The sequence below is a fragment of the Atractosteus spatula genome, chromosome 4 (assembly GCF_055471065.1).
Source record: "Atractosteus spatula isolate fAtrSpa1 chromosome 4, fAtrSpa1.hap1, whole genome shotgun sequence".
NCBI lineage: Eukaryota > Metazoa > Chordata > Actinopteri > Semionotiformes > Lepisosteidae > Atractosteus > Atractosteus spatula.
In genome coordinates this window covers 54,405,501-54,432,496 of record NC_142709.1, presented here as the reverse complement: position 1 = coordinate 54,432,496, position 26,996 = coordinate 54,405,501, and the positions used below count along the sequence as shown (strand labels likewise).

General features: G+C 40.9%; 2 protein-coding genes across 7 annotated transcripts in view; one reads left to right on the top strand and one right to left on the bottom strand.

The window, feature by feature from the left end:
* Positions 1 to 26,996, bottom strand: part of gigyf2 (GRB10 interacting GYF protein 2) — a 63,293-nt gene that overhangs the window by 4,065 nt on the left and 32,232 nt on the right. The window contains exons 9-27 of one of the 6 annotated variants that reach the window (XM_088913223.1): positions 23,731 to 23,910; positions 22,314 to 22,564; positions 21,019 to 21,166; positions 20,692 to 20,907; positions 20,072 to 20,229; positions 17,595 to 17,751; positions 15,859 to 16,025; positions 15,205 to 15,299; positions 12,639 to 12,764; positions 12,137 to 12,237; positions 11,302 to 11,402; positions 9,245 to 9,385; positions 6,978 to 7,136; positions 4,559 to 4,885; positions 3,276 to 3,398; positions 2,735 to 2,941; positions 2,001 to 2,057; positions 1,465 to 1,673; positions 829 to 983 (exon numbers count right to left, since the gene is read on the bottom strand). In XM_088913223.1, coding sequence (XP_088769349.1) covers positions 829 to 983; positions 1,465 to 1,673; positions 2,001 to 2,057; positions 2,735 to 2,941; positions 3,276 to 3,398; positions 4,559 to 4,885; positions 6,978 to 7,136; positions 9,245 to 9,385; positions 11,302 to 11,402; positions 12,137 to 12,237; positions 12,639 to 12,764; positions 15,205 to 15,299; positions 15,859 to 16,025; positions 17,595 to 17,751; positions 20,072 to 20,229; positions 20,692 to 20,907; positions 21,019 to 21,166; positions 22,314 to 22,564; positions 23,731 to 23,910 — 3,078 coding nt within the window. The remainder of the gene's footprint in view (positions 1 to 828; positions 984 to 1,464; positions 1,674 to 2,000; positions 2,058 to 2,734; positions 2,942 to 3,275; positions 3,399 to 4,558; positions 4,886 to 6,977; positions 7,137 to 9,244; positions 9,386 to 11,301; positions 11,403 to 12,136; positions 12,238 to 12,638; positions 12,765 to 15,204; positions 15,300 to 15,858; positions 16,026 to 17,594; positions 17,752 to 20,071; positions 20,230 to 20,691; positions 20,908 to 21,018; positions 21,167 to 22,313; positions 22,565 to 23,730; positions 23,911 to 26,996) is intronic. The other 5 variants (XM_088913224.1, XM_088913226.1, XM_088913228.1 and 2 more) reach the window with 5 other exon arrangements.
* Positions 8,338 to 26,996, top strand: part of kcnj13 (potassium inwardly rectifying channel subfamily J member 13) — a 28,963-nt gene continuing 10,304 nt past the window's right edge. The window contains exons 1-2 of the mRNA XM_088913230.1: positions 8,338 to 8,364; positions 24,957 to 25,000. The gene's annotated coding sequence lies outside the window, so the exon portion shown is untranslated. The remainder of the gene's footprint in view (positions 8,365 to 24,956; positions 25,001 to 26,996) is intronic.

Genomic DNA, 26,996 nt, shown 5'->3' with positions numbered 1-26,996 from the left:
AAGACTGCATACTGTCTTCCACAGTGATGCATACTATTGTATGTTTTTAGGTTTCAATAATGTATAAATTATGTTTTCATCTGTGAATGCAAATTACCTCTAGAACAGGAAAATTAAATGTGATGTTATATTACTGTTTTCCATTATAAATTCCACTGATTATTAAGTTGATACCCTTAGTGTGTGGTGTTAAGAAATAGTAATTCATAGTAAAATTAATTCATAAACTGTCATAAAGTTATCGTCCCATGTGGAACAACAAAAAGTACCAAGACAAAACTATCGATTTTATATTATTTTACAATATTAATTTCTTTTCTTGTAGCTTCATAAATGATTAAACCTCATTTCTGTAATTTTGGCTCTGAATAAAGTATTCTATGGTGTTGTGTTGTTTGGTCATTTGTTCTAAAAATGCTATAAGCATTAGAAAGTAACATTATGTTCTACAAGTCCAAAACAAGCTAAATGACTCCAAGCAAACATTACTGCATTAACTGAATTTAAATACCTAGTTCTTATTTACGGTATGAGATGTCGAAGAATAAGTACAATGCCACTGGAAAAAAAAGTTACAAATGAATCAAATACTGCTGTAAAGTTTTTTAGATTTTTTTGGGACCAAGTATTAGACATTTAACACAGCACTCAAGTTAACACTTTAAGATGCTTACAGATCTGACTCTGTGCTCACGAGACACTTCAGTTCATTGTGTGTGTAAAAGAACTAGAGGGAACGTTCAAGAGACCTCCAAATACAACCATTAGAAAAGATGGTCTGCCTGAGTGCTGAAACCTGGACAGGTAGTGTGTCCAGTGGTCTCTCACCATCTAGATTGTTGGCGGTGTTGAGAGTATGCAGCATCTGCTCGCACCACTGGGTGAAGCTGTCTTGACTCTTGGTCACCCCCTGGAAGAGCTTCAGCAGCTTCTCCTCCTCGTCCACCTTCTTGCTGGCCCGCCCGCTCCCTCCGAACGAGTTACTGTATGGGCAAAGGAGGAGGGGCATCAGCTGTGATCAGGACCCATACAAATCCAAGACTTCAAGGACCCAGTATTGAGGACGCAAATGCCATGAACTAGTGACTTTGCACTACAGCCATAGTGCACCATACATACAGTATTCTAAAGACTTGTTATTGAAGTCAAACTCTAGCAGACCACTTAGTGGGTGAAGTGGATTTTTTGGCACTGTATCATCCTTTCCAAGACATAAGAAATTCCTCCTCACTAAAGATAAACGGTGATCTTCAATGAACCCAATTATTCTATAAAAAATGAGACCCAATCCAGTAAAAACATTCAAGATTGTACTCTTAACTGTACTGTTTATCAGCTGTTTTCACAGACCACATCTGACTTCACAGCCCAGCTTCACTTTCAAACGCACGCAAAAAGCAGGGCTCCCTGGAAAGAATCAAAGCCCTCCATCTTAAGGTTAGGGCACAAGCTGAGACGTCCCACCTCAGGTTGGCATTGCTCTTGTTGTTCTTGGCTGTGGTGTTGCGTGCCGGAGTCGGTGTCTCCTTCACGGCCTCGTCCCAGAAGCCCATGTTGGAGTTCTTGTTGTCAGAGCTGCCCCAGATGCTGCTCATGTCAGACGTCCACTGGGAGGCGCTATTGCTGATGGAGCCCCACACCGAGTTACTGAGGCTGCTCTGCATATTGGAATGCTGCAGCATCAGGGAAAGGGCCAGGAAAACAAAAAGGGAAAGAAAGAAACATTCATCAGCTGGCAAAGCAGACGAATCACGGGGCTAAGCAGAGTGCCAGTCACGTTCAGGGAACAGGGTGGGGAAGACGCCATTCCCCACTGCTGCCCAGAATCTTAATCGGTGTCAATGCTACAGATTTACTAAATTTTATTAATGAAGACACTAATGCCAGGACTTACTATGCCTGAATTTGTTACATGTTTCTTTAAGAACTGGGCACAGAAGTCTCATCTGCTAAGTAAACGAAACTTTCATCAAAACCAGAGCAAGTCAGATGTGTCTGACCTGTGGGGTAACCTTGGGTCCAGTGGAAGAATGCAGGTTACACAGCTGACCCTCCAACTAAGGACAAGGTTTGAAAAAGAAAAATAGTAAAATTACAGAAAAACCAAACAACTGCTCTTGTGTTCATTAAGGCAATTATTTTTCCATCCCCCCTTGCTTTTAGTACCAGGAATCCCGCTGTTTAGTCAGCAGGTAGAGGAACTGGTTCCAAGCCCCTCTTCAGCACTAATTGGAAAGAATGAGGTTTAGAAAGAGAGGCCAGAGACAACCTGAATTCCTAAAAAAAAAAGCTAAGTATAACTCCACAAACAGCCATCTCAGGCAGGAATCCCCTGCATAGAAGCACTTTGTGCATTAGCGAGTTAAGAGACTGAATTCAAGGCAATATTTTGCCTTAGATTGCAGCATCTGACAAATGATTAAATAATTAATTGAATAAGCCAATTAATTATTTCAAAATAGGGCTGGGATAGTTATGCATGTTATTGGGATGCTTATAAAACATTATCTTCTTGTATCTGAGATACTATATCATGTAGTTTTACCACGTGAGGCCATAAAACATTTTCTGGGTTAATCTGGTGTTCTAGGAAATCAAATTTATTAAGATAGCACAGTCAGAGAAGAACAACACAATTGCAGCAAAACGTATGTGTGGATTATCGGGTGGAACAAGGAAGCTAGTCTGTAGAGAAAAAATAAAAACTCCAAATAAAGGAGCAAAGTGAACTCACTGCTCTGTTCTGGGCTTTGTTCTGCTGGGACACCTGCTGCTGCTGCTGCTTCTGCATCTGCCTGGCCTCCTCCTGTTGGATCTCTAGCAGGGACTTTGTGGCTGCTGGCTGCTTAGGTACATTACCCCAACCAGAGAGCTTTGCCTGCTGTTGCTGCTGTTGCTGCTGCTGTAGGACCTTCATTAGCTCCTGTTGCTGACGTCTCTGCTGTGGAACATCAGTGCCAAGTGAAGATGACCAGTGGACTAATACATGAATATAATCATACTTGCATGCAGCTCAGAATCACACACATCATTATCATTTCAGCTGTGTGGAGTTACACCTACAAGCATCATCACAAAGTTACCCTCAAACCTACAGCACACATTTTATGTATAGAAATCAAACTTCAGTTCTAAAAGATATTAGTAATCTAGTAGAAAACTAATATTACCCAAACTGTACCAATCATCAGTGGCTTATTTGGAAGATTAGAGCCCACGAAAGAAAGTTAAAAGTGCTGTTATATTTCAAGAAAAGCCCCAGAAATTAATTTTACCTCCTCTCGGGACTGCCGTTCCCTTTCTTCTTCCAGTTTCTGGATCTCAGCCAGTGACAGGGTGTTCTGGGTTTGGGACAATACAGAAGACGACTGCTGGCCCCACTTAGAGGATGAAGGCAGCTGATAGAAATGAAAAGAAGTGTGTAATAAAAGTATGAAAAATAACGCATTTCCAGTTTTGCACTTTATTTAATTAATAATAACAATTGTTTACACTTATATAGCTCTTTTCTGGACACTTCACTCAAAGCGCTTTACAGGTAATGGGGACTCCCCCCCACCACGATGCGTCTCCCATCCAGGTACTGACCAGGCTCACACCTGCTTAGCTTCAGTGGGTTGCCAGTTGTGAGTTGCAGAGTGATATGGCTGCTGGCTAATTTAAGGCACCAAAGAACCTACTCGTTTAAAACCTACCAAGTCATAAAGTAAGGAATGTGCTTGAAATGTTTAGAAAGCACAAATAGGAAAAAAAAGACTTTACTCAAGTGCTTTTCAATTTATTGCACAACAATTATATTTATAATTTCTGATCATGATCAATATCACAAAAAAAGAAACAGTGCTTACAGAAAATATAGTTTGAGAACATCTGATTAAAAATTACTATGTAAACTTTCTTCATGAATCAATACAAACACAAAGCAGAAAACTTAATGGGTATGGAGTGCACAGATTTTTTTGTTTTGTTTTACCCATTAATTGTGAAGATTAAGTACCAAGAATATGTACAATCCCATAAGCAATTGCTTTTCGATGCCGAAATCAACTTCTAATTTTGTTGAACTACAACCAAAATTGGATTTGTCAATAGAGTTTTTCGTGATTTAGCTGACAGCTGTTTACTATGCAAAAACACCCGGGAAAAAATGAGGAAGTGTAGGAAAACTCCAACCCATGCCCCTTCGTCATTTATCTTCTGACGTGTCCCAGACTGTGCAACTCGTCCCTCAGTGACATCAACACAAGCGTCTCAGAAGTCGCAGGTGTCGCTGTGTCATGAAGGGCTGAGAACGAGGGGTGTAAAACTCCTAGGTGTCACTCAACCAATTATGCGCTTCCCAGACTAATCCCTGGATCACAGTCTTAATGCAGGCACGTGCCTTTACTGATAAACCCACTCAGGAGCCCCCAGGAGATCAAGATTTTAAGAATGAGCTTCGTTTCACAGGCAGAATTAAAGTTTTGGGGGTATTACCCTCATGGGTAAACCCTTCAAACAACCACGAAAAGAAAACAGCCATCCAGGTGTTCAGAAGCAAGGGAGGTAAGCTGTGTACCTTCATCTGTGCCAGCTGCTGCTGTTGCTGTTGCTGCTGCAGCCTCCGCAAAGCCTCTTGCTGCTGTTGCCTCTGTCGCTGGAGCTCCTTCTGCCTCTGTGTTTCGGCCTCCCTCTGCCGCTGCAGCTCGGCCTCCCTCTGCCGCTGCAGCTCGGCCTCCCTCTGCCGCTGCAGCTCCAGTTCTTTGCGTTTTCTCTCCTGCTCTTCTTGCCGCTGCCTGGCTGCCTCCTCCTCCTGCCTCTTCTGCTCCTCCATCCTCTGCAAAGCTTCCAGCTCTTCCCTCTGCCAGCGCGCGGCCTCTTCCTCCTTCTTCCTCTGTTCCTCCTCCTGTCACAATTACATAAATCCAACAGGCACACTGAAGTGGGTCCCCCCAACACACTCGAAGTTTGCTACACACCCAGTATCAAACAGGGCTCCCCTTTCCATTGTTTCCCAGTTTTCAGCCTCAACAGCCCACGACATAATTCTTCAGAACTGAACATCTTCCTAACAAACAAGTCAGAGTGTTTATTAGGCAGTCCCACTTCGAACCGCATTGATTCAGAGTGCATCACCCTGAGAAAGTGATCACATTTTCCTGAGGTCAGTGCCACAAAGTTAAGCTGGGACGGAAGGTTCTGGTCATGGCATTGAAAATTGTTGAGTCTTCTATTCTACTTGGTCACAATGATATTCTCGAGGTTACTTTGCAGCTTTATGGTTTTGACACATCGAGCAAATTCACATTCACATGATTTAAGACCTTATTTTCTCAGATGAAACAAAAGACTGGCAGACCAGGGCTCTGTGCTGTCCCTGCTTTTGAGAAAAGATGCACCAAAGAAGTCTGACAAAGCAAGCTATTCCAGGCCATGCATTGGTGTGGTTCATAGTTTATATCTTTGGCAGCATTACTGATTCACACACTGGGCCAATGCCATAGCCGAAGGCCTACTCAAAAAGCCACATATCCTACTATCACAGCAATGTGGGTTTTTACTTTTATTGAATACACACATTCATTCCATTTTTGCAAAAAAGAGTAGCATCAATTCACATACAAATATAATGTTGACTCAGGAAACACTTTTAAATGTGAAAAACATTTTTAAATGGCTTTTTGAAATAATATTGTATATTCCACCTTTCTCCCCAAACGCTTGCTACAGTAAACTCCAATAGCATTTATACCGGAGTTCTCACAAATTTCACCACTCATTGTTTTCTTGGAAAGTGCCACTTCATTGCACAGTCACGAAGTACCTTGCCTTCACACTGTCAGCCTAACCGATGCCTGTGGACAATCTCATTGATTTCATACTTGCAGCACAAGTTAATAATAATTTTAATTAATAATAACTCCTTACACTTATATAGCACTTTTCTGGACACTCCACTAAAAGCGTTTTACAAGTAACGGGAACTCCTCTCCACCACCACCAATGTGAAGCATCCACCTGGATGATCTGACGGCAGCTATAGTGCGCCAGAACGCTCGCCACACATCAGCTATCAGTGTGTGGAGAACAGAGTGATGAAGCCATTTCATAGATGGGGATTATTAGGAGGCCATGATTGGTAAGGGCCAATGGGAAATTTGGCCAGGACGCCGGGGTAACACCCCTACTCTTTTCGAGAAACACCCTGGGATTTTTAATGACCACAGAGAGTCAGGACCTCGGTTTTACGTCTCATCTGAAGGACGGATCCTTTTTACAATATCCCTGGTCCCCATCACTATACTGGGGCATTAGCACCCACACAGACTCCAAGGTGAGCGCTCCCTACTGGTCTCACGAATACCTCTTCCAGCAGCAACCCTAGCTTTCCCACGTGGTCTCCTATCCAGGTAATGACCAGGCTCATGCCTGCTTAGCTTCAGTGGGTTGCCAGTTGTGAGATGTAGGGTGATAAAGCTGCTGGCATTATTTTTAAAGTTTAAGTTCCCTTTTCAATATTTTAGCATTTTTCCTCAAAGTTATTTTATTGCTATGTCTACCACATTATAGAAGGCAGCTCAATAAGAGTGGAAAAGTGAGATACTGGGAGGTAGGTAAGGTAAAATGTTTGGCATTTAGCATTTTAAAACCTAGGCTGTGAAAATGTAAGATAAAATCCCTAAAAGCACTTCAGTATTGTGGTATTGTGTGATTGCCAGGAGAAGCAAGATACTACTTGTCATTAGCTTGCCTGGCCTTAACAATCCCCAGATCTCAATCCTACTGAGAAGTATCACACACCATTACCCTCATCACAATCTCTGTTGAAGGGAATCCTGCAGGAAGAAACAGGTGGAGCTGGACAAGCTGTGCATATCTCATAACTTTGTGATTATGGTTGCACACAGAGGCCACAGGGCTTGGGAATTCCTAACAGAATGGCCATTGAGGTCACGACTGGGTGTAAGGTGAGGCAGGGCGCTGGAGTGGTCACCCACCTGTTTGCGGAGCAGCTCTTCCCTTTGTCGTCTTTCCTCCTCCTCTCTCCTTCTCTCTTCCAGTCTCCGCAGCGCCTCCTCCTGCTGCTGCCTCTCCTCCTCCTCTCTCTGCCTGCGCAGAGCTGCCTCCTGCTCCCTCTGCCTGCGCAGAGCTTCTTCCTGCAAGTACAGTGACACGTGGACATTTTTATTTGAACTAATCAATAAATACAGTCCTGTTAGATAAAAGCAGACTAGTTCCAGAAGCAGCAACTCAAACATGACCATCTTGGCATTGGAAAGCCTTTATTTTTAGAGTTGCATGAAAAGACCTGAGCATTCATTTTTTTAATTTTTAGAAGAGTTAGAATAGGTGAGGTGATTAACACTCAAAACTAAATAACAGTTGCAAGAGCTGGTATTGATTTGTGTCGAGAACAAACTACCAACTATAGTGTTGAAGGCGATCCCCAGTAATCTTGAGAGAAATGGCTTTCGAATGAGCAAGATGTCTTGAACTGTTTGTGACCTTTCTTATGCTCGTATGATAAATCAGCAGTCTATAGGATGACATGAAAGAAGTGCATTCAACTGGCCAGGAGAGAATGCTGGTTTTCATATGAAAATGTTTCCATGTTTTATTTCGAAGTCTAAATCACATGAAAAACATTCAAAATTAAAATGGACAATTAAGACATGAAAACATTTTCTCGTAAACCTCACATGAATAATATAATGGTTGTGTAGTTCTAAATAAAGTTCACTGGTTAACTGGTGCTCAAGCATGTCCCAAGTGTTATTTGTTTGTTATAAACAAACCTCTAGGTAAGTTTGGCAGTAACTATATTATGCCATATTCAAAACTGGTCCACAATTTATGTAAACCAAATTCATAGATTACCTTTCAACTATGTCAAACTCAGCCTGGGCTGAACAGAGTCCTGAACTTCACATCTTTCTTTCTGTCCTTTGTGTTTTCAAAAATATTTATTCAGTTACTTTTAGTCATAGTTAACCATTACACTCAAAGCATTTGAAGGAATAAGATCTGGGAGGTGGCGAGTGTAAATGTTGAATATAAAATAACTATTGCGTAAGAATGAAGTATTATGAATTTCCACCGAATTTGCGGATTCCTGAGATTTAACATGTCTCACTCCAATAATTAACCCAAGAACACAGAGGTCTGCGAAGAAAGGGGACCAAAGTCTAAAAGACTAAGACCGACCAATCATAAAGTTTGTTGACGAAGATAAAGTGTTTCAATGGTTTAAAAACAAAGCCCATGCACATTACCAAACTGCACAGAGAGAGAAATTTTAGTTGGAACGGATTTGAAATCTCCAACGGGAACAGTACTCCTTATTGCTGGCTCAAAGGCTGGTGGCTGCATCTTTCAGAGATTCAGGTATTTAAAAGTTGGTTTTTTTATTACAAATGTTACTTTAAAAGTGAACAGTCCTGCTAGCTGACTGAAAAGCATGCAAATCATCTTTTACCTGGTATTTTGCTGGAAAACTGAAATGTGATAATTTTATGGAAGCTGTCAGCACTATTCTAACTCTCAGTACAACTGTGATATTTCCCAGTTATTGTTTACGTGTCTAGCAGCAATTATACTTAGTCTCAGAGCATCAACCTGTGATACTATCACTCTTTTGAGGTTTGATTGTGCTTTCTTGCCATAGTGACGGATTGTACAGTTATTGTTTTCCATGGACTGTTTCAATTAATTAAAGCTTTGAGATATTTCTTATTGTACTGACAAACCTCCCCCTGTGTATGAATGTATGAATTTCAAGTGATGGAAAGTGTTATACATATAAAAAAGCAGAATCTATCCTAAATAGACAGTACTGCAAACCATCTGTGTACCGCATGTAACAGTGTGCATTTTGTAACTCATCTACGAACCCAGAGCACTCTTTTGTGACAGCCAGGTGGTGATAAGGCTATGGTGCCTGAAAGAGATTAGTTTCACAGCCAGATAATTTTTTTCTGTTTTCAAAGGCTTTTCAGTTAAAAAGTGGAAAAGAAACAGGGTTAGTAATTCCCATTTGAGGTGAACTATGCTGTGAGATGAAGTGTGAGGAGACCAAGGCTTTTCGCCCATCACATTTAGCATGACAGCAATTATCGCCAATAAATTTGCCCTTTTTTATGCTTGCCTACTCATTCTGCATGACAGGATGCCAACACATCAGGGGTTTCTGTTGGTCTCCGAGAGCAGACAGCCACGTGCGCAGCCAGTGGCCTCTCTCGGTTCTCCTGCTGCAGCTCTTGCTTACCTGCTTGCGCCGTGCCAGCTCCTCTTCCTCCCTCCGCTTCCTCTCCTCCTCCTGCTGTCTGCGCAGAGCCTCCTCCTGGCGTTTCCGCTCTTCCTCCTCCCGTTTCGCTCGCAGATCCGCATCTCGCCTCTCCTGCTCCAGCTGCGCCACAACACGGGAAAGAGGGTTCGATCACAAATGATCACTGACAAGACCGTACCTAACCAGAACTGAAAATCCTTTGCAGGGTGTAAAGACTGAACCTATCAGGCTATGCTTTATTCTCCAAGTAGGACTGTACTGTACTGCTCCTTAAGTCATCACTTAATGTTTAAGATCTTAAAACTTTAGGCTGTCTGTCAATGAATTATTCAACAGGCAATATGCTAGAAATAAAGGTTTTACATCAACAGTGTTTAGTACTGCAGCAGTTTTCTGGAATGTTATTTTGCTAACAGTGTGTCGCAGACTAGTCTATAGAATGAGCTTTTCTTAAGCGACCGACATTTTTTTTTTACAAAATAAGACAAACATACTTCTGTTTACTAGTTTTTTTTTTTAGATCTGCTTAGGCGTTACAGCAAATAGACAGAGGGAAGGAAGGGATTGCTGCCATCGTATAGAGGGAAATCAAGATCTGAAACTAATGTCTGCACTAAGAAGAGCCACAAAATATTTCAAAGTGTTTTATGAGTTGAGACAAAACAGGTCGGGAAAAACTTTCCAAAGGTATTGCCATCTGTTTTAGGAAACCAGATAAGACTCCCATTGCATTGCAGCTCAATCAATATCTGGTTTTACAAGTTGCAAGTTTTACTTGTTTAATTGTGTTTTACTTCTACCAATGAAGCAAAAAGTATTTCATACTATTTTAACTTAATGTGCAAGTGAATACACCCAAAATGAGGAAATCTACCTTAGAAGAGAAGCTCTTGATCCCCCAACTAATATTTGTATATAGGAAGGTAAAGTGAATAAGGCAATTTACGGTACAGAATGACTCCTGATGGCTCAAAACACAATTGCCAAATAAACTGGAAATCAAGCAAGCAACAGCGTGTCTTGGAACACTGAAATGACTCTACTTCTGGGTCAGTCCGATTTCCAAACTCAAGCCATTTCAAACACCCGGAGATCACGGATGTTTTAATGTTACTTACTGCATGTGTGCTGCTCAAACTCTTTATTCATTGAGTACTTGTTAAAACAACAATCAAAGTTTCACCTTTTCTCTTCCTTTAAACATCCCACACCTGGTACTGGTTTATTTAAGAACATGTAACTTGCAAAACCAGAAACTGATCACATGACAATGGGTCTTACACTTCCGTATGTTAATGGAATATCAATGGCTTTCAGACTTGTCTACCTGCTTCATCTTTCTTTGCTAGGATTGTATTTCTAGGAAAAATGGCGTATCAGAAGTGTTTTCTAAGTCACACGCAGCCAACATCATTTGCTACTAAATGCTACTCTAATTTCAGAATAAGATTTAGCAAAGTCGGATCTGTAACATCAGCTATTCCGATAGTTAGAAAAGTCCCTTCTCACCTGAAACAGTCGTGTCTGTTAAGCACAGCTGAATCCTCCCCTTTTACGTCAAGAGAAACAATCTACACAATTTCCTATATTGCACACGTTTACACTGCTGCCACTAACACATTGGTTTCCTCTGTTGGAAAATTGAAAGCCCATCACATCTTTACTGCTACTGCAGTTTACTTTATATAAGCAACATAACTGAAATGTATAACCATAAATGGTTGCAATGTTTCATCCACAGAATAGCTCAGCTCAGAAATTGCAAGTTGTGAAGGTGGCTTTTGGATTCAGTTTTGATCAGTTATTAAACTATTAGCAGGCAGGTTTTTCTACTTAAAATTAGGATGCTCCAACTAAAGTTAGGATAGGAGAGAGCACTTAGGAAATTCTGGATAAGTGTGACTTAGGAAATGTTTCTGTATTACCAAGATAGTGTAAAATCTTCTCCTAGCAACATTTGATAAGAAAGGCAGGCCAGTGTAGATTCTGTGTATAATAAGAGACAGTGTTTGTTAGACGCACAGAGAAGGTTCTACCTTGGCAGCCTTTGCCTTTTCCAGTTGTTGCATTTGCTCAAGGGTAGGGGCTGGAGCCACAGAATCAATAGGTAAATCCCAGACACTGCTGCCTTCCCATGCTAAAAAACAAAATCACATTTCTAACCTAAATTGCACATACAGACTTTACTTACACAGAAAGTAACAAATGAAAAAAATACTGATTCAGTGCAAGGGATACATGTTACTTGTGCTTCCTCTTTGGCTATCTTGGTGTCTTAGTATTTGTATTTCTTCTATAGTTAAGTGTTCCTTTCTTTTGCAGTTAAGAGTGACAGGCCCATTGTACTTAACAACATTACTCCCTTAATGGTTAATTTATGTCATCTCCATTCTTCTCATCAATATCATGTAAATAGCTGATGCTTGTCGTTGCAGTCACAAAGAAAATGAGGAAGGGGATCTGAAGGAAAACGGACATTGTCCACTGTCAATAAATAGCTTAGACTCCCTTTTTTCCTGACAACCACAAGCAGATATTGCAATCTCTAGCATCCAGGATTACAGAGTTCAAAGAGACCATTTACAGGAACCCTGCTCAGTAAAGGTTGGTGTGACACCGGCACTGAATCAGCACCAGGGTACTGAAAAGCCATTTAGTCTAAGATCAGCAAATCATCTTACCCAGTGCCTGCAGCAACAGCATCCAGAGAGAACACAGGAGCTACATTAGCCACTACCCACATTACTGTGATGTTTGGTCTACATCTCTTCCTGACTTCATGTTGGGAAAAATCCTAACATTTGGAATTTGGTTCTGCGACTACTCTGTATCTTATTAAATGGTATGGGTCATGTGTCTGACATGTTGTACCCGTGGGCTGTGAGGATGGGTTCTGGAGTTCCCATATGGAGCCTGTGTCAGGTACAGACATAGATCTGGTCACAGGAGGCACAAGGCTCTGTTCTGACGTCCTGTAAGAACAATGGTGGAGGTTAAAAGATGACTTTTGTTATATATACACACAACATATTCTTGTATATTATACTTGTAATTTGCAATTTTCAGTCAGTCCAACTTGCCCCACTTCAACATGGAACTGAATAATTAATGCCTTGTCTCTACAAGAAAAGCATTTAAGAAGATGTCTGATGATTAAAAAAGCAGTGAAGATGTGTAAAATGTCTTTTCGTACTGAAAAACTGAACAAACGCCAAATAGCTAACAGCACTCCTGGATTTTACTAAGCCCCTCAGGTGCCCATCAAGCAAAAGGAATGCCATCAGGCAGTCACGCAACACATTACCTTAAATACCAATACCAATGCAACTAATGGCAAGGTCTGATCACCAGAAATGATAGCATTCTCACTTACCTCATTTTTAAGGCCTGGTATTGCTGCAATAGAAGACTGAGTTGATGCTGCTGCTGCTGTTGTTGCTGGGGGGTGCTGAGGGCTGCGGCCTTCTGATGCTGCGCTAACACTTGGGCATACTGCTGTCTGTGCAGAAGACACAAAGAAGCCACATGAGCCCTACCATTCTGCAGTGCAGCCTGTTAGGTGCACATAAAAGCAGCATGTTAAAGTGAACTCACATGCGATTCACTACCCCAAGCAAGCCAGACAGGCTGAATGGCCTGCTGTTGTTTATAAATTTTATATTCTTAGGCAACAGCAAAAAATGTGACAACCCCTTAAAATAAGTGTGCCAGCATCATTTGCTATGTTGGGACAGATTTAGATGTACTTCAATCAGGCCTAACATACCATGAATCGGCAACACACTGGGGACAGTATTATTTGTAGAGTTTTGGCACGTTACCTCCCTTTGAAATGCAAAATTTTGAAATAGCAGTCATTGTGTCACTAGATGACAACTGAGCAAAACGGACTCATTGCCCTCTGAGTATGTGATGTTTTTTAGATTTAACTATATTTAATATATTGTGCACTAGGTTGAAAATAATTGTCAGGACATTTCATTCAACATCTTGTGAAAATAGATCTGCAACTATATGCACCAACACCTTGCTGGTCAAATGTTTGAATTACAATTTTGCTATATCGACAGCTTTCCGCAGCCACTTCCCTTTTGATCTTGCTGCATGATTTTTAGTGCTGAACATCCTCCCTATTTGTACCACCATTTTGGCAAAACATGTTGCAAGTGCTTCAGGTGTTACAAAAGCAAGGAAAATAAGGAAAGCATCTCCTCTGGCTGTCACACTGGAAGTAACAGAAAGCATTCAAAAAGGTAAGCGGTAGAACGATATTTGCATTGCCTTGACCTTGTGGCTGCACTGTGCTACCGTTCAACAGTTTACTACTTTCACTCATTATCATAAACACACAAGAGTGTTCTTATTTTGACAACTCGGGGACCTTAAAGTACTAACCAGTAGTGCCAGGCAGTTTTCAATTTCCAAGAATGAGTTGTAAGTTTTACATGTGAAGTAACAGGAATTTAATTTTTTAGTATACAAAATTTGCAATATTTTGAGGAATGAACAATCTTTGAAAACCAAGGAAAGGGTTATATGCATTTAAATCAGTAAACTAGATCTGAAATTCAATTTATTTGGCCACTGGGATTAGAGATCATCGACTGTTAACTCTCCTTGAGAGCCTGATAAAGACTTACACAATGCCAGTGATAAGTGAGAAGCAACTAGTCTTGTTTTAAGTTTTAAAGTTCTTAACTAGTGTTAGCAATAGTGTTAGTGCCAAAATCACAGGAAATGTGGAACGGTACTTGCTAGATATCAGCAATATAAAAAAGACAAATTTAGAAATAAAGTAAATTTACAAATTTAATAGTTAACAACAACTGCAGTTTGGAAAGTAGCTACCTGCTGAACATATTAAGCATGCTTGTTTTCCATTCACTTCTATGAAAAAATGTACATTTCTCCCATTCTTTTCTCTAATTTAAGAACAACCTTATTTCTTTGTACAACATTATACTTTTGAGACAATAAAAAAACACTATACACGTCACAATGTGAGAAAACCAAAAGATTTGTGATTTGAGCAACACGGGACAAAAACAGCTCAGCAGCAGTATTCTGCTTCCTTCATCCTTGATCAAGTAACTAAGGAGTAGGTGTGTAACAATGCAGTGTGTGCTTAATATTGTCTAAAGAAATTAGCTAGACTAATACAACTTTAGTTAGACAATGTAGGTGCAACATGATTATTGTTGGGAGCTCTGGAATGCTCCACAATGTGATCTTGTCACACACTGGAAGGCAAACCAAATTAAAGACAATTGGCATTTTTTATTTTTGAGAAAATGTATCTTTTTGGCTTATAAGGCAACACTGTGAGGACTTTTTTTGAGAAAGATGCTCTGGAGCATAAGGCTATAATTGAGTGAGCTTATACACTGAACAACATATATATGACTTTTCCAAAACTGTCTACATATCACTCATGATCAATTTTACTCCAGAAACACTGGTGATCTACCAGACTAGCAGTAAATGATTGAATTGCCAGCATCAGTTCTGAAAATGGGACAAAAATAGCCAAAAATAAAGTCTTTGCTCTTAATGTGATGGACACTCAATCATTCCCCTTTTTTTTTTGTAAGTTTTCACCTCAGGTATGGGAGAGACATTGCAATTTTGTGCATTCTTGAATTTCACATGGAAAAACTTGCAACCTTCCACCCATCTGTAGCATCATTCTACAGCATGTTTCACAGGAGCAGGGATGTAACCCTGGTGTCATGACCAAACAGAAAACAGTTCAGTTCATGTCAGTTTACTACCCCACTCCACTGAGCACAAGAGTACCGGTGCTGTATGTGCTTAGGAATAGATTTCTGATGACAGGCTATGGGTGTGACGCTGCTGTTGTTAAATCTGATTACATGTGCTTACATCTGCAATGCCCTTGGAGACACCCAGTGCAGGACAGTAAATGAGAGCTGACTCACCTCAGGAGATACTGGTACTGCAGCTGCTGGAGCTGGAAGAGGTTGATGGCTGTCAGTTCTTGCTGCCTCTTCAGCCGTTCCTGGTCTAGGTCCCCCTGGGAACAGAAAAGGTGCATCACTTAAAAACTAATGTACCAACTAGGTAAAAAAAGGAAAACATCCAGTTCCAAGTGTCGATGCCCTTATGTACTTTTTCCTGATGCAATGTAGGGCAATGCAAAGTATCCAGCTATTTTTTTTATTTGTGTAAGAGTATTTAAAATTGTTATTCATTCAAAAAAACAACTGAATAACAATTGAAACACTTTAACTATAGTTTTCATGTTGTCAACCTGTATAAACATTTCTTAAACCCGATTGTAAAATGACTATGATTGGTAGTTCAGTGACTAAAAAGTCAGGGGAGATTAAAAATTCAGTTTTGGACCCGATTACCTTCTTGTCAAGAACTACTTTGACCATTAAAATATAAATATTAAGATCTGTGGTGGGTAGGGGACAAACTACTCTTACTCACTAGTATACAGTTACCTCTATTCTTTACTAGTACAGTAAGTACTGCAGAAAGATAAAGCAAATCTGCTTTGAGCTCTGCTCTGTCTTGGAAACAACACTATGAAATGAAAATGTGACAGAGAGACATGTTCTCAGTACCAGTAAGGGAGGAGGGGAGGGTCCAGGTGCAAAGGGCACCCTCCCCCACATCTTAATGATCTCTCCCAGGGGCTGGAAGACTTCATCACAGCCCCGTTTTACCAGCAGTGTCATGGTGAAATACCCCGCCTGGAACCACTCCACCATCTCCTGGTTTGCAAAGGGACCTGCCAAACACAAAGACCTGTCAGTATTACAGCACACCTCCAGTGTGAACAGGAACAACAGCTTAACAATTAGTACACACCTGAGACACCGTAATGGCTCTCCTTTCTACTGACAGGGCTAGAATAGCTCTATTTTTAACTTTTTAATTTAACGATGAAAGGATTTACAAATACAACATATACAGTACAAAATTAAATAATTTACAGCTTTATGCCAGCATGGATTTACATTCTGCCAGCATAGATGGGAGCTTACATCTAGAAATATATTTAGCAAAAACACAACAAATAACCAAAAATATAGACAAAAAAGTTGAATAGTTCTAAACATACATTTTAGTGTTTCAGGCCATAGCTGTTATTTCTGTGGCTAAATGACGACAGTTTTATAACATTCTGATTAACGTCTGATTATGTAATGAAGTTTTGCTTTTTTGTGTCTGCATGTCTGAAAGTATTGTTTTTCATGATGAAGAAAAAAAGTGCCTTTTCTTTGTAACAAGTCAGTTGTAGCATTAGCTTTTAGGTAATGACATGATTTTAGGGAAATACAAAACAAACAAAAAGTCTGCCATTTAAATATATTATTACAGGACCCGTGAAAGTATTTCAAGTCCTGTCGAACCCAATCAAATCTCCAGGCCTAAACACAGCAATTCATACAATACACAATACAACTGTAACATCCAGATTTGGCTCGCATGCTTACAATTCGACTCGGACTGTTTCTACTGTCCAGTTATGAGATGGAACATTTTACCACAAATTATTTTCATGAAGGACATGTGTGGTATAAAATTACCAATTTGTACTTTCCATCTTTACCAAAATGTTGATCATTTTCATTCTGTGAAAATATTTAATTTACTGAACAGATTGCTATTAATGCTTCAATAATCCCATGTTTTAAAACCCACTCCCACACAAACTTGTGCAAACCAAAATTTTCTTTTTTTAGATTTGCATTGCTTACCCAAGAAGCAGCACAGTTTAAGAACAAACTAGAGAGTAAGCCCTCTTGTCCACTACAACCAGACGAACGGCTGGTCCTCTTGGCTTAGTTTACCAGTTATTTTTTATTTTCTCCAACAGATTTCAATATCCATTTCCAAAAAACATACACCTGTCCTGTCTATTTCTGATATCAAACTTTCCAGTTTGATGGAAATGTTCATCAGCATATTGGAAATGTTAACAAAAACAAATAAAATGTTTTCATTTCATTTCACACCACTTCAGTGGAGTACCAGGACACTGTTCCACCCACATCAGGACACAGGCAATCACACTGCAGTGAAGTAATTCAGGAACAGGCAACTTTGGCTCCACAACACTGTGCTGCTTGTTCCTGACTTGCTTAATTAAGTCTGCAGCTAAAAAAGAATTGCTTAAAGAATCTTCAGTATGAGATGCATGACAAATAAGTGAAAAACAAACAATAATCTGAAAAATGGACACCAATAGCAGGATTGCTAGGAACCAAGTTTTGCTTGATAACACAAAGGAAGAGTCAAGGCTGACCTGCCAACGACCTCCAGAGAGAAGACATGTTCTTCTGTTAATACATACCCTGAATTTCTCCCTGCGGGTCTTTATAAAACCACTTCAATGCTGCTTCATGAGACAGGGGCAAGGCTGTAGGCTTTGTTCTCTCCAAACTCTTTGCTGACAGCCTGTCGTCATCAAGAGCGTTATCCTGAAGATACGCCACCATTTTCTCAGCTTCCTGCCATAATGTGCATTTAAAGAAGGTTGTGTTTCAGGGAAAAAATGCACCTTTACTTGCTTCAGATTTAAGATTTAAGGACAAATTGTAATAGTAACAATCGGCTGCATTTAGCTTTCTATACTGAAGGTAATAAGATCTCAAAGCAATGTTTTTTGAATACCAGCTTTTACACAAATATGCATCTGTGAATGTGCATATGCATTTGTGCACTGTGAATGTCTAAGTCCTGCTTTCTTATCACAGTACAGAAAGGAGATACAAATCTAGCCCGCAAAGAACAGAAAAAAAGGCAGTGGACAGAAAATGGTAACACCTGGGTAAATGAGGGACACCCCAATATATTGAACGCAAAGGCTTCCACACAGTTATGGCTCAAGTACTAATTTAACCAGCAGCCATATCACCCTGCAACTCACAACTGGCAGCCCACTGAAGCTAAGCAGGTGTGAGCCTGGTCAGTACCTGGATGGGAGACCTCCTGGGAAAAACTAAGGTTGCTGCTGGAAGAGGTGTTAGTGGGGCCAGCAGGGGGAGCTCACCCTGCGGTCCATGTGGGTCCTAATACCCCAGTATAGACGGGGACACTATACTGTAAACAGGCGGCGTCCTTTGGATAAGACGTAAAACCGAGGTCCTAACTCTCTGTGGTCATTAAAAATCCCAGGGTGTTTCTTGAAAAGAGTAGGGATGTAACCCCGGTGTCCTGGCCAAATTTCCCATTGGCCCTTATCAATCATGGCCTCCTAATAATCCCCCTCTATGAACTGGCTACACTACTCTGCTCTCCTCCCCACTGATAGCTGATGTGTGGTGATTGTTCTGGCGCACTATGGCTGCCGTTGCATCATCCAGGTGGGGCTGCACATTGGTGCATTGGTGGTCCCCATTACCTGTAAAGCGCTTTGAGTGGAGTATCCAGAAAAGCGCTATATAAGTGTAAGCAATTATTATAATTATAATTATTAATTTAGCAAATAACATCCCAGCATGTTCAGGATCTTGTAAAGATTTTCTAGACTGCTCTGGTCCCTTATAATTATGGCCAACATGGCTATAAGATGAGACCTCAATGACTTTGAAAGAGGGCTGACTGTTGAAACAAGTTAGGCTTCAGAAGCTTACTTGACCAAGACAGCTCGCTGTTTCACAAGCCGAAGGTGTTGAAAGTGATGTTAAAAATGCATCTGTACTTGCTTCATTATGATCTAAGCACACTGAACACTGAGGGAAAGAACACTGAACAAAGATCAATAGAAGCTGGAAATGCATCCTCCAGGACCATGATATCTGTGCATTAATAGGTGTGGGGTAAAACAGGCCAACTGACTGCAAATTTCATGTGGGTGCAAGCAGCCAATTTAATCAAAAACAGTCTACCAAGACTACCATGGTATAGGGCTGCAGTGCTCATCACATCTAGCAATGCACGTTAACAAGCCCAGTGGTACAAAGAACATAGGAAACAGCCTATCAGGCAGTAGAGAAATGGGATCTGGTCAGAAAATCCTTTATTATGTTCTTAAAAAACTAAGAAGTGCAGGTGTGAAGCCAACCTAAAGAACCCCACAGCCCTGAGTACTTGGTTTCAATAGAGAAGAAATCCGATGATTCTGTAATGAGGTGCATATTTTTCTGGCGTGGTTTGGGTGCCCTCATTCCCTTAGCAGGTGAGGTTAATGGTAATCAATACTTAATAATACTGAGTGATCATCTTGATTCCATGTTGCAGCATTTTGAGAGGGAGAGGTGTCTTCCAGGATAACAATGACTCCCATCTACACAGCATGTGTGGTCAATAATGGTTTAATGAGCATGATACTAATGTTAGACAAGTCATAGCCTTCTCAGTCACCACATCTGATTTCAATCAAGTCCAATGCGAGAAATTATTGACTTTCTTGTGGAAGAATAGTGCTTCATTCCTCCTGCAGAATTTCAGACACTAGTAGACTCTACGTAATGGGCCATGCAGTCTGTATTCACCACACATTGTGGCCCAACACCCTATTAAGTGACTTTACATTGGTCTTTCCATTGTTCTGTCCACTACCTATATCTAATAATGCAAATTAACTTCCATATAGTAGGCTATAGTGGAAGACCCACCATGGTAAAAGTGAACGATAAACCTGAGAAAGATAAAAGCACGTGGATCAAGTGCACCGACAGAGCTCACTGTCAAACAGCAACAGTTTGGGAGGTGTAAATGCTTGGAAAAGGGATTTAAAAAACAATGAAATTCACACTTTTAATCTGAAGAGACGGTAAGAAAATCTCTATATGTAAAGAGGTTTCCTCAGGCTCTCAATTTGTTTACCTGCTCAAAGTTTTTAAGCCCTTCATCATCATCATTGTCAGGATGTGGGGCCACAGGCATGCTGATTGGAGCCATGCCTGCAGGCAAGGGGACAGCTGGGGCTGGAATGGGCATATCTGGAGGTTTCTGTTGTGTCACAGGAGCAGGGACAGACACTTCTGCCAGAGAAAAGGGAGATATAGAAGGTTAATAGTAAAGATTTTGCTGGTATCCATCTGTATTTCGTGAAAGTGGATTTGCACTGAAACAATGTATCAGTATTGTTTGGGTCCATTATTAGCTTTCATACTGCATGCTATAAAAGAGGAACAGGGATGAATGTCATAATGATTAACAATTGTTAATGCACTTTTTCCATTTCGTCAAAGCACTTATTTCAATTTCAAAAGCACAGCTGCCTCAGGGCTCTTTAGCTTATTTCTAAGATATGCAAAAAGGTTTAAAAATGTGCTACATTTGCTGGTGTATTCAAATAATGGTGTTTGGCACGGTTCCTTAAATCAGACATTTGGACTGATTTGTCATTTTGCTTGCAAACTAGGAAGCCCGCATTATAGCTCAGCAATCCTAAGCACCCCAGTGTTCTTAAGCTTTTCTGAATTAAGAGAAGCTGCATGTACCTTCAGGGATACTGCTAGATGCACCTGAGGCCCGCTGTGGTATACAGGCCTCCTGATGAGCCTCTAGTGTCGGTGGTTTTTCTGCCTTCTCGGGGGAACTCTGCTCCAGTTTCTCAGGCTGGCAGGGGGGCGTGGGCTCGGGAGCCTGCGGCTCTGCCGGGGCAGAGGCAGGCAGGGAAGGAGCAGGCACACTGGAGTCGTCCACTCTCGCCGAATCTATGTGAACACCAAACACGACAGCCATGAGGCGGCACGCTAGTCGAGCAAAACAAGGGGACAGAAAGAGACTAAAGAAAGCAGAGGCTGGTACACTGCAGCTCTGCTCACCATCCTTCTCTGCTTCCTTCCTGGGTGTCTTGCCAGACTCCTTGGTCTCCTCTATGTCGCTGTCCTCATGCTCAGACTGACCCTCGCATTCATCTGACGGCTTGAAGTCCAGCTCCTGCTCCTCAGGGATGGGCTCCTTGGGAGCCTTCTAGGGGAACACAGACATCGCCTATATAGGGAATGCACTGCAAGCAGCAAAACCCATTTCTAGTAATGCTTATAGCGAAAAAGGTATGTAAGAAAGCCAAGGCATCGAAGGGGCATGAGGTACCATTCACTCAGTGCCAGACAGTGACAATGTCTAAATGGTGCATCACACTCCTGATATCGCTTGCGGGTTCGAATGGGAACATAGTCTGATTCTCCCAAGGTCACAATTCACTCTTCATAGAAGCACTCGCATACAAAATGTTTCAATATTACAACATATTTTTCAATCTGTTTTCCCCACAAATGTGCTGAGGGCCACGTCTCTATTAATAAAACCATTATTAATATTCTCATTTTATAATAAATGTCAGCCACTAAAGTACAGCAGTACAGTAAAGTAGCTTTCATCTTGTGCCCCAGATTGCTGTAATGCATCCACAGTCTTTACTAAATTGCAATGGGAACAGCAGAGTTTGAGAAGCAGAATCATATTTATGTGAACATTGATTTTGAGAAACAGGTCTTGCCTCAACATTCTGACAGAAGTGCATCATTGACTGTGGGGAAAACCTTTTACAAATAAATGATGCAAAAACAGGAGACGCTTTACAAATACGATCTGTTAACATCATCTAGTTTCACTATTAGAGTGAATAGCAAAATTTGAAATAATGTATGTTAAAATATGCACTTCTACCATTATACGATTGCAAAACTGCTTAATGCAATGTGGGTCACATTACTATACAATAAATAACTTATTTTAACTTTCTGAATCCAGCCTTTACATTTTTGCTGTAGAGTTTACATTTTCAAGTTAACAATCCCCGTGACATCTCAAAACACTGAAGGTAACCAATGAGCTATATTCAGGCCAGAATACCACGTGGGCAGCAACGACAAGACTAAACAGAACATTTGCAACTTAATTTCACCTACAAAACAGATGGAATTAACATCCCAATACAGCAGAAATTGTATTACAAGGCTGGTCCACAGAGTAGCCACTTAAAAGTGTAACATCTTAAAGGACAAACATCCTCAACTCTGTGTGCAGCGAGTGTAATAGTATCCCGGTGCTGGGTTTGGCCAAACATGAGCACCCCGTGACCCTGGTGAGATGGGAAGCCTGGCAGCTCTCTTACCTTGCGTGAGGGGAGGTTGGAGAGCTCAGAGCCCCTCACCTTGAGAGAGAGGAATGCCCCGGAGGAGTCGAAAGTGCCCATCTCCTCTTCGGCATCCTCCAGGCACCACTCCGGCAGGCTGTCTTTCTCGTCCTCCAGACTGCCGCTGCCCGAGCGCGCCCGTCGGTACCCCCGCTCCTCCTCCCGCGACTCGAACACGAAGCGGCGCCGCTGGTCGGGATGTTCCCGCCAGCCTGCCGAGCGTGGCCCATCTGCAGGGGGAGAGAGGCGGCCGTGTTGAAAGGGCTTAAGAGCAATATCTCTTCCGCCATTTACTCGCTTTCCAAGAGCAGGTCTTAAAGGCGTAAGGATCGAGATCTGTGAATAATATTCTTAGCTTCACGTGTGACCACAAAAGCAAAACAAATAGGAACCCACTGGCTCGTCAGGTTGAAGTGTGGTTCTTGTAAAATGTCCATCTAGGGGCTGGTCACCAATAGAAACCCATTATTTCAGCATCTGCAACAGCCAGGCCAGAGGGCTCCCAGGCTGCTGGGCCCACAGGCAACATCATTAATATACTAAATTATACGAACTGAGGAGATTACATACATGGATGACCTAGTGACTACATGATTAGAAATTGTTGGTGACTTGAGTATAAGCAAAAAAGTGGAAAACACTGATCACTCCAGAAGAAAACACAACTAGTGGATGTACCTATGACCTTAAGGTACATATATGCAGACATGAAAGATGAAATATCTCTGTTCCAGCTAAAATACTTGAACTTGGGCCAAATTTATAAGCCTGTAGGAGAGCAACATGTGGAAACTGTCTGCGCAGTTTCAAACCATACACTTAACAGCTAATTACTGCTGGATTAGAGTCCTCTGTAACACACTTCCAATGGACATATTTTTACTTTGTTGTGGCAGACATCTGTACAATTCCAAATTTTAATGGTCTGCAGGAAAGTCACACTTTCCCAAGTAAACTAAATGCCTTGAGATCTCAAGGAGTGAACACGACATCAAAAGCAAAATACTATGTGGACACGGGGGAAAAAAGCTCACAAATACAGTGGAAATTGGATGATTGTATTACACCAAGGAATTTTAACAACGAACCAAAAGATACTGTTCAGAAAGATGGAGGGAGCTTCCATTTTGTGTAGTCTTTCAGAAGGTTGTGGACAAACATGTTCCAGTAATTGGTACTGTTGCCAGATGAATAAATCTATTAAAAAACTATCTACTGAAGGAATGGACCTCTTCTGTTCTCTAATCCTTTCCCACTTTGAGTGGCTAAACTTCATCTGTGAACTACACCACTTGCTGCTCCCTTTCATTGTCACCCAACTTATGCCAAGCTTGGCGAGGCAGAGACCAACAGGGGCTTTCCAGGTGTTGCCACATGGTGGGTCTGGCTGGCGCACCTGGGCTGTGGGGCCGCCACCGGTCGCTGTCCCGTCGCGAGCCCGCCAGCCGCCAGCCACCGCCCTCCTCGTCCTCACCATTCTGCTCCTCGCGGGACATGCGCCAGTTCTCGCTTTCAGAGCGCGTGAATTCGTGCTTCCGGGACCCCGCCGTCCCGGCGTCTTCATAGTTGGACCTTACTGTGAAAGAGAGAGAGAGAGAAGAGAGTCAAAGGGCAGAATGAGCAATGGCACTTCCTCATCAAACGTGAAGGAAAACCCCTAGTCATTGTGGAAGGCCAGGCATGTAGAGGATGACCTATTAAATTGCTTCAGGCTTTCCTTCAGCCTGAAGGTATGGTCCTCATCACCCAGCTCAGTGCCAATTGAAACCGGACTGTTTTAATGGCATTCAAGAATTATATAACCACTTGCTTTTGGAACAAAGGGGAAACAAAACCTCAATTACCATGGTTTTAAAGCACTCAAGCGGTTAATGCACATGACACTGAACCTGAAAACAACCTTAGACAGTCGCATTGAGAATCTGTGAACATGACCATAAAATGCTAAACAAGGAGGGTGCATGATCCAGGAATCCGAGTCTGTTTCTTCAAACATCTTTGAGATAAGTTTCGTCAATATGGCCAGATAGTCTGTTCCAGACACCTGTAACTCCACATTAAGTATCTCCTGTTTTCAGTCCAGAGTTTTCCTGTACTTTATTCTCAGACCCTCAAGACTATTAGTGTTGAACTAACTTTCTTTGTAACGTGTGACTTAGAGATATCAGTGCTCCAGTAATTTACATAAGAAATCACCTTTAGATTGATCCAACAGGAGGATAAGACTGGTGTGAACTTGTGCTGAATGATAAAAACAAAGTCTAAACTTCTTCACAATGACCAGATTAGGAGTCCATTTCTTACCGCCTGCAGATACCGGCATCGGTTCTCGTAAGGTCAGTAAGAAAGCAACAACTAGCACTTTCAACAGACTCCAACAACATGTTTTTTTCCCCCCACATAGAAGAATTAATTGGCCACATGTAGAGTCAAGTGACCAGTCGAATCAGCTTCGGACAGGAGCTACAGACTGGAAAGAGAAAGGTGGGATCAGACCAGCGCTACCAGAGCTGAACCATCTCATAGACCCTGGGGTGGTATTATTCACCAACACCGAGGAACACTTAGGATTTCTAATAACTTTTTCTTTGCTTCTGCCCCCTACCTCCTATCGTCACTCAGGTTAAAGGCCATCACCACCACGAAAGATCCCCACTCTGCAACTGGTAAGTAACTCACAATTCGGACGGTCTTAAGTATAAAATGAAGCGCTTGCCTTCAAGATACACATTATCAACTATCCAGTTAATATTTCTGATTGCATAAGACATTTAAATGAATTTATTTTCTAAATAGTAGCTGCAGAATACGTTTTTTGAATCATGTTTCTGTTTCGAGGGAGCGTGCACACTCGTTAATGAAATTTAATGTAAACTCTTTGCAATTACTTATTACAAAAGTAATATATTGCATGTATTGTAAAAGCAAACTACTGCATTCTGGTTTTCAATAGAGAAAGGTTTTAAAATTGATTTTAACTGCAATTCTTCATTCAGAAAGGATGCATTGGGTTATAAAGTCTAAGATTAAAGCATAATCTTCAAGAATTTATGCAATGTTTTGCTTATATCCAGCAAGAATTTTAATCTTTAATTAAATTATTTGATCCTCGCTTGTGTGCTCAGTTGATAAGTAAACAATATGAGTAACTAACAGGAAACCCCTGAACGTACTGACAATTATGTATACCTCCTGCCTGTCTAAATTCAAAGTTCTCCTTTTGCTGTGAATTTGGCTTTAGAGAGTAATTACAGAATGTACAGTGAAAAATCAACTGGGAAATATTCATAAATGCTTCCTAAAGCCATGCTAGGTTTTGGTTTTAGTGTTTTTTTAAAGTAAACAAACCCAATAATGTAACAAAATTAAATATGAACCTTTTAAACATTATGGAGGGACTGTTCACTATGCATTTTTATTTGTATTAGTAAAACATTTGTAAATTCAGCATGTTAAAAATTAAGTATATTTCAGTCTTGAGATTATACTGCTGTGTACATTATTTTCGGAAATTACAAAATGGGATCTTGCCACCTAGAGAACCTCCAATGCCAAAACAGGCTTCAATCTAAAGCTTAAAGTAACATTCATTTAAAAAAAGTCCTAAAGCTGCAGTGACTATTAACATTATCTTTTATATACCCATCTATTAAAACAGAATAGGGGCATGTGTTGCTTTTACCCAGACACAAAAGTTAGCCTTCACAAACTGTTACTACTCAAGATGGTTGTAACCCAGTGTTTAACGTCAATGTCAAGTATATGGGACGCCTAGAAATTTCTCTGCTTTCCACTCGGTCTGTTAACCAAGGTTAGTGTTCCTGGACTTGAAAAGCCATGGGCGCTGCTGGTATTCTTTCTTTTCAAGACCTTAATACTTCATTTAGTCAATACTTCAGTTAGTTATTGACTTAACTGGCGATATTTTCAACTTTTCCAAAGTCTCCGGTTACTGAAACGTTTGTGTTCCCTATAATACCTGTTGTTTTAGAATACTACAATTTAAAATTAACCTAAAATGTTTGTAGGTTTCGTATGTTTTAATTGATTCAAGGCACGGTCTTATAACCTGCTTTGAAATTAAACCTTATCACTTTAGAAAATTTGCACCAGATTAGCGCTTTCTGTCTTCAGTTTTATCATCATTAAAACACACACCCCTTAGTGTTTTCAAACTGCAAAATGACTTACTGTTAATTCGATGTCCTCAAAAACCACAATCTAGAGTAAACAGACACAAAAGGGCTGCTAAAAACAACTCCATATAGTGATAATTGATCAAATGACCAAGAACTGAAGCAGAAATCCACTTACATTGCTTAAGGGTGAGAGGATACTATAGCCTTTAAATAAAGGCAGATAACAGACACATTTACTGTGCTTTTTACAATCCTCATTTTCCATTCAAGTTAGCTTTTGAAGTTACATCGTTCATATCTGCATAAAATAGTTATGAAATGCATCCGTAGTTACACAGAGCTTTCTTTGCTTATACTTTCTTCAGGGTATAAACCATGACGCATCTTACAAAGGTTCCTCAGGCTACTGCTCTGACAGAATGTGATCTACAAGTACAATGTGGTGAAAAAGTACACCCCCTTAAGATTTTATTGTTTCAAATATTTAGACATATTTGACCTTCAACTAGTCCACACCAAGTCC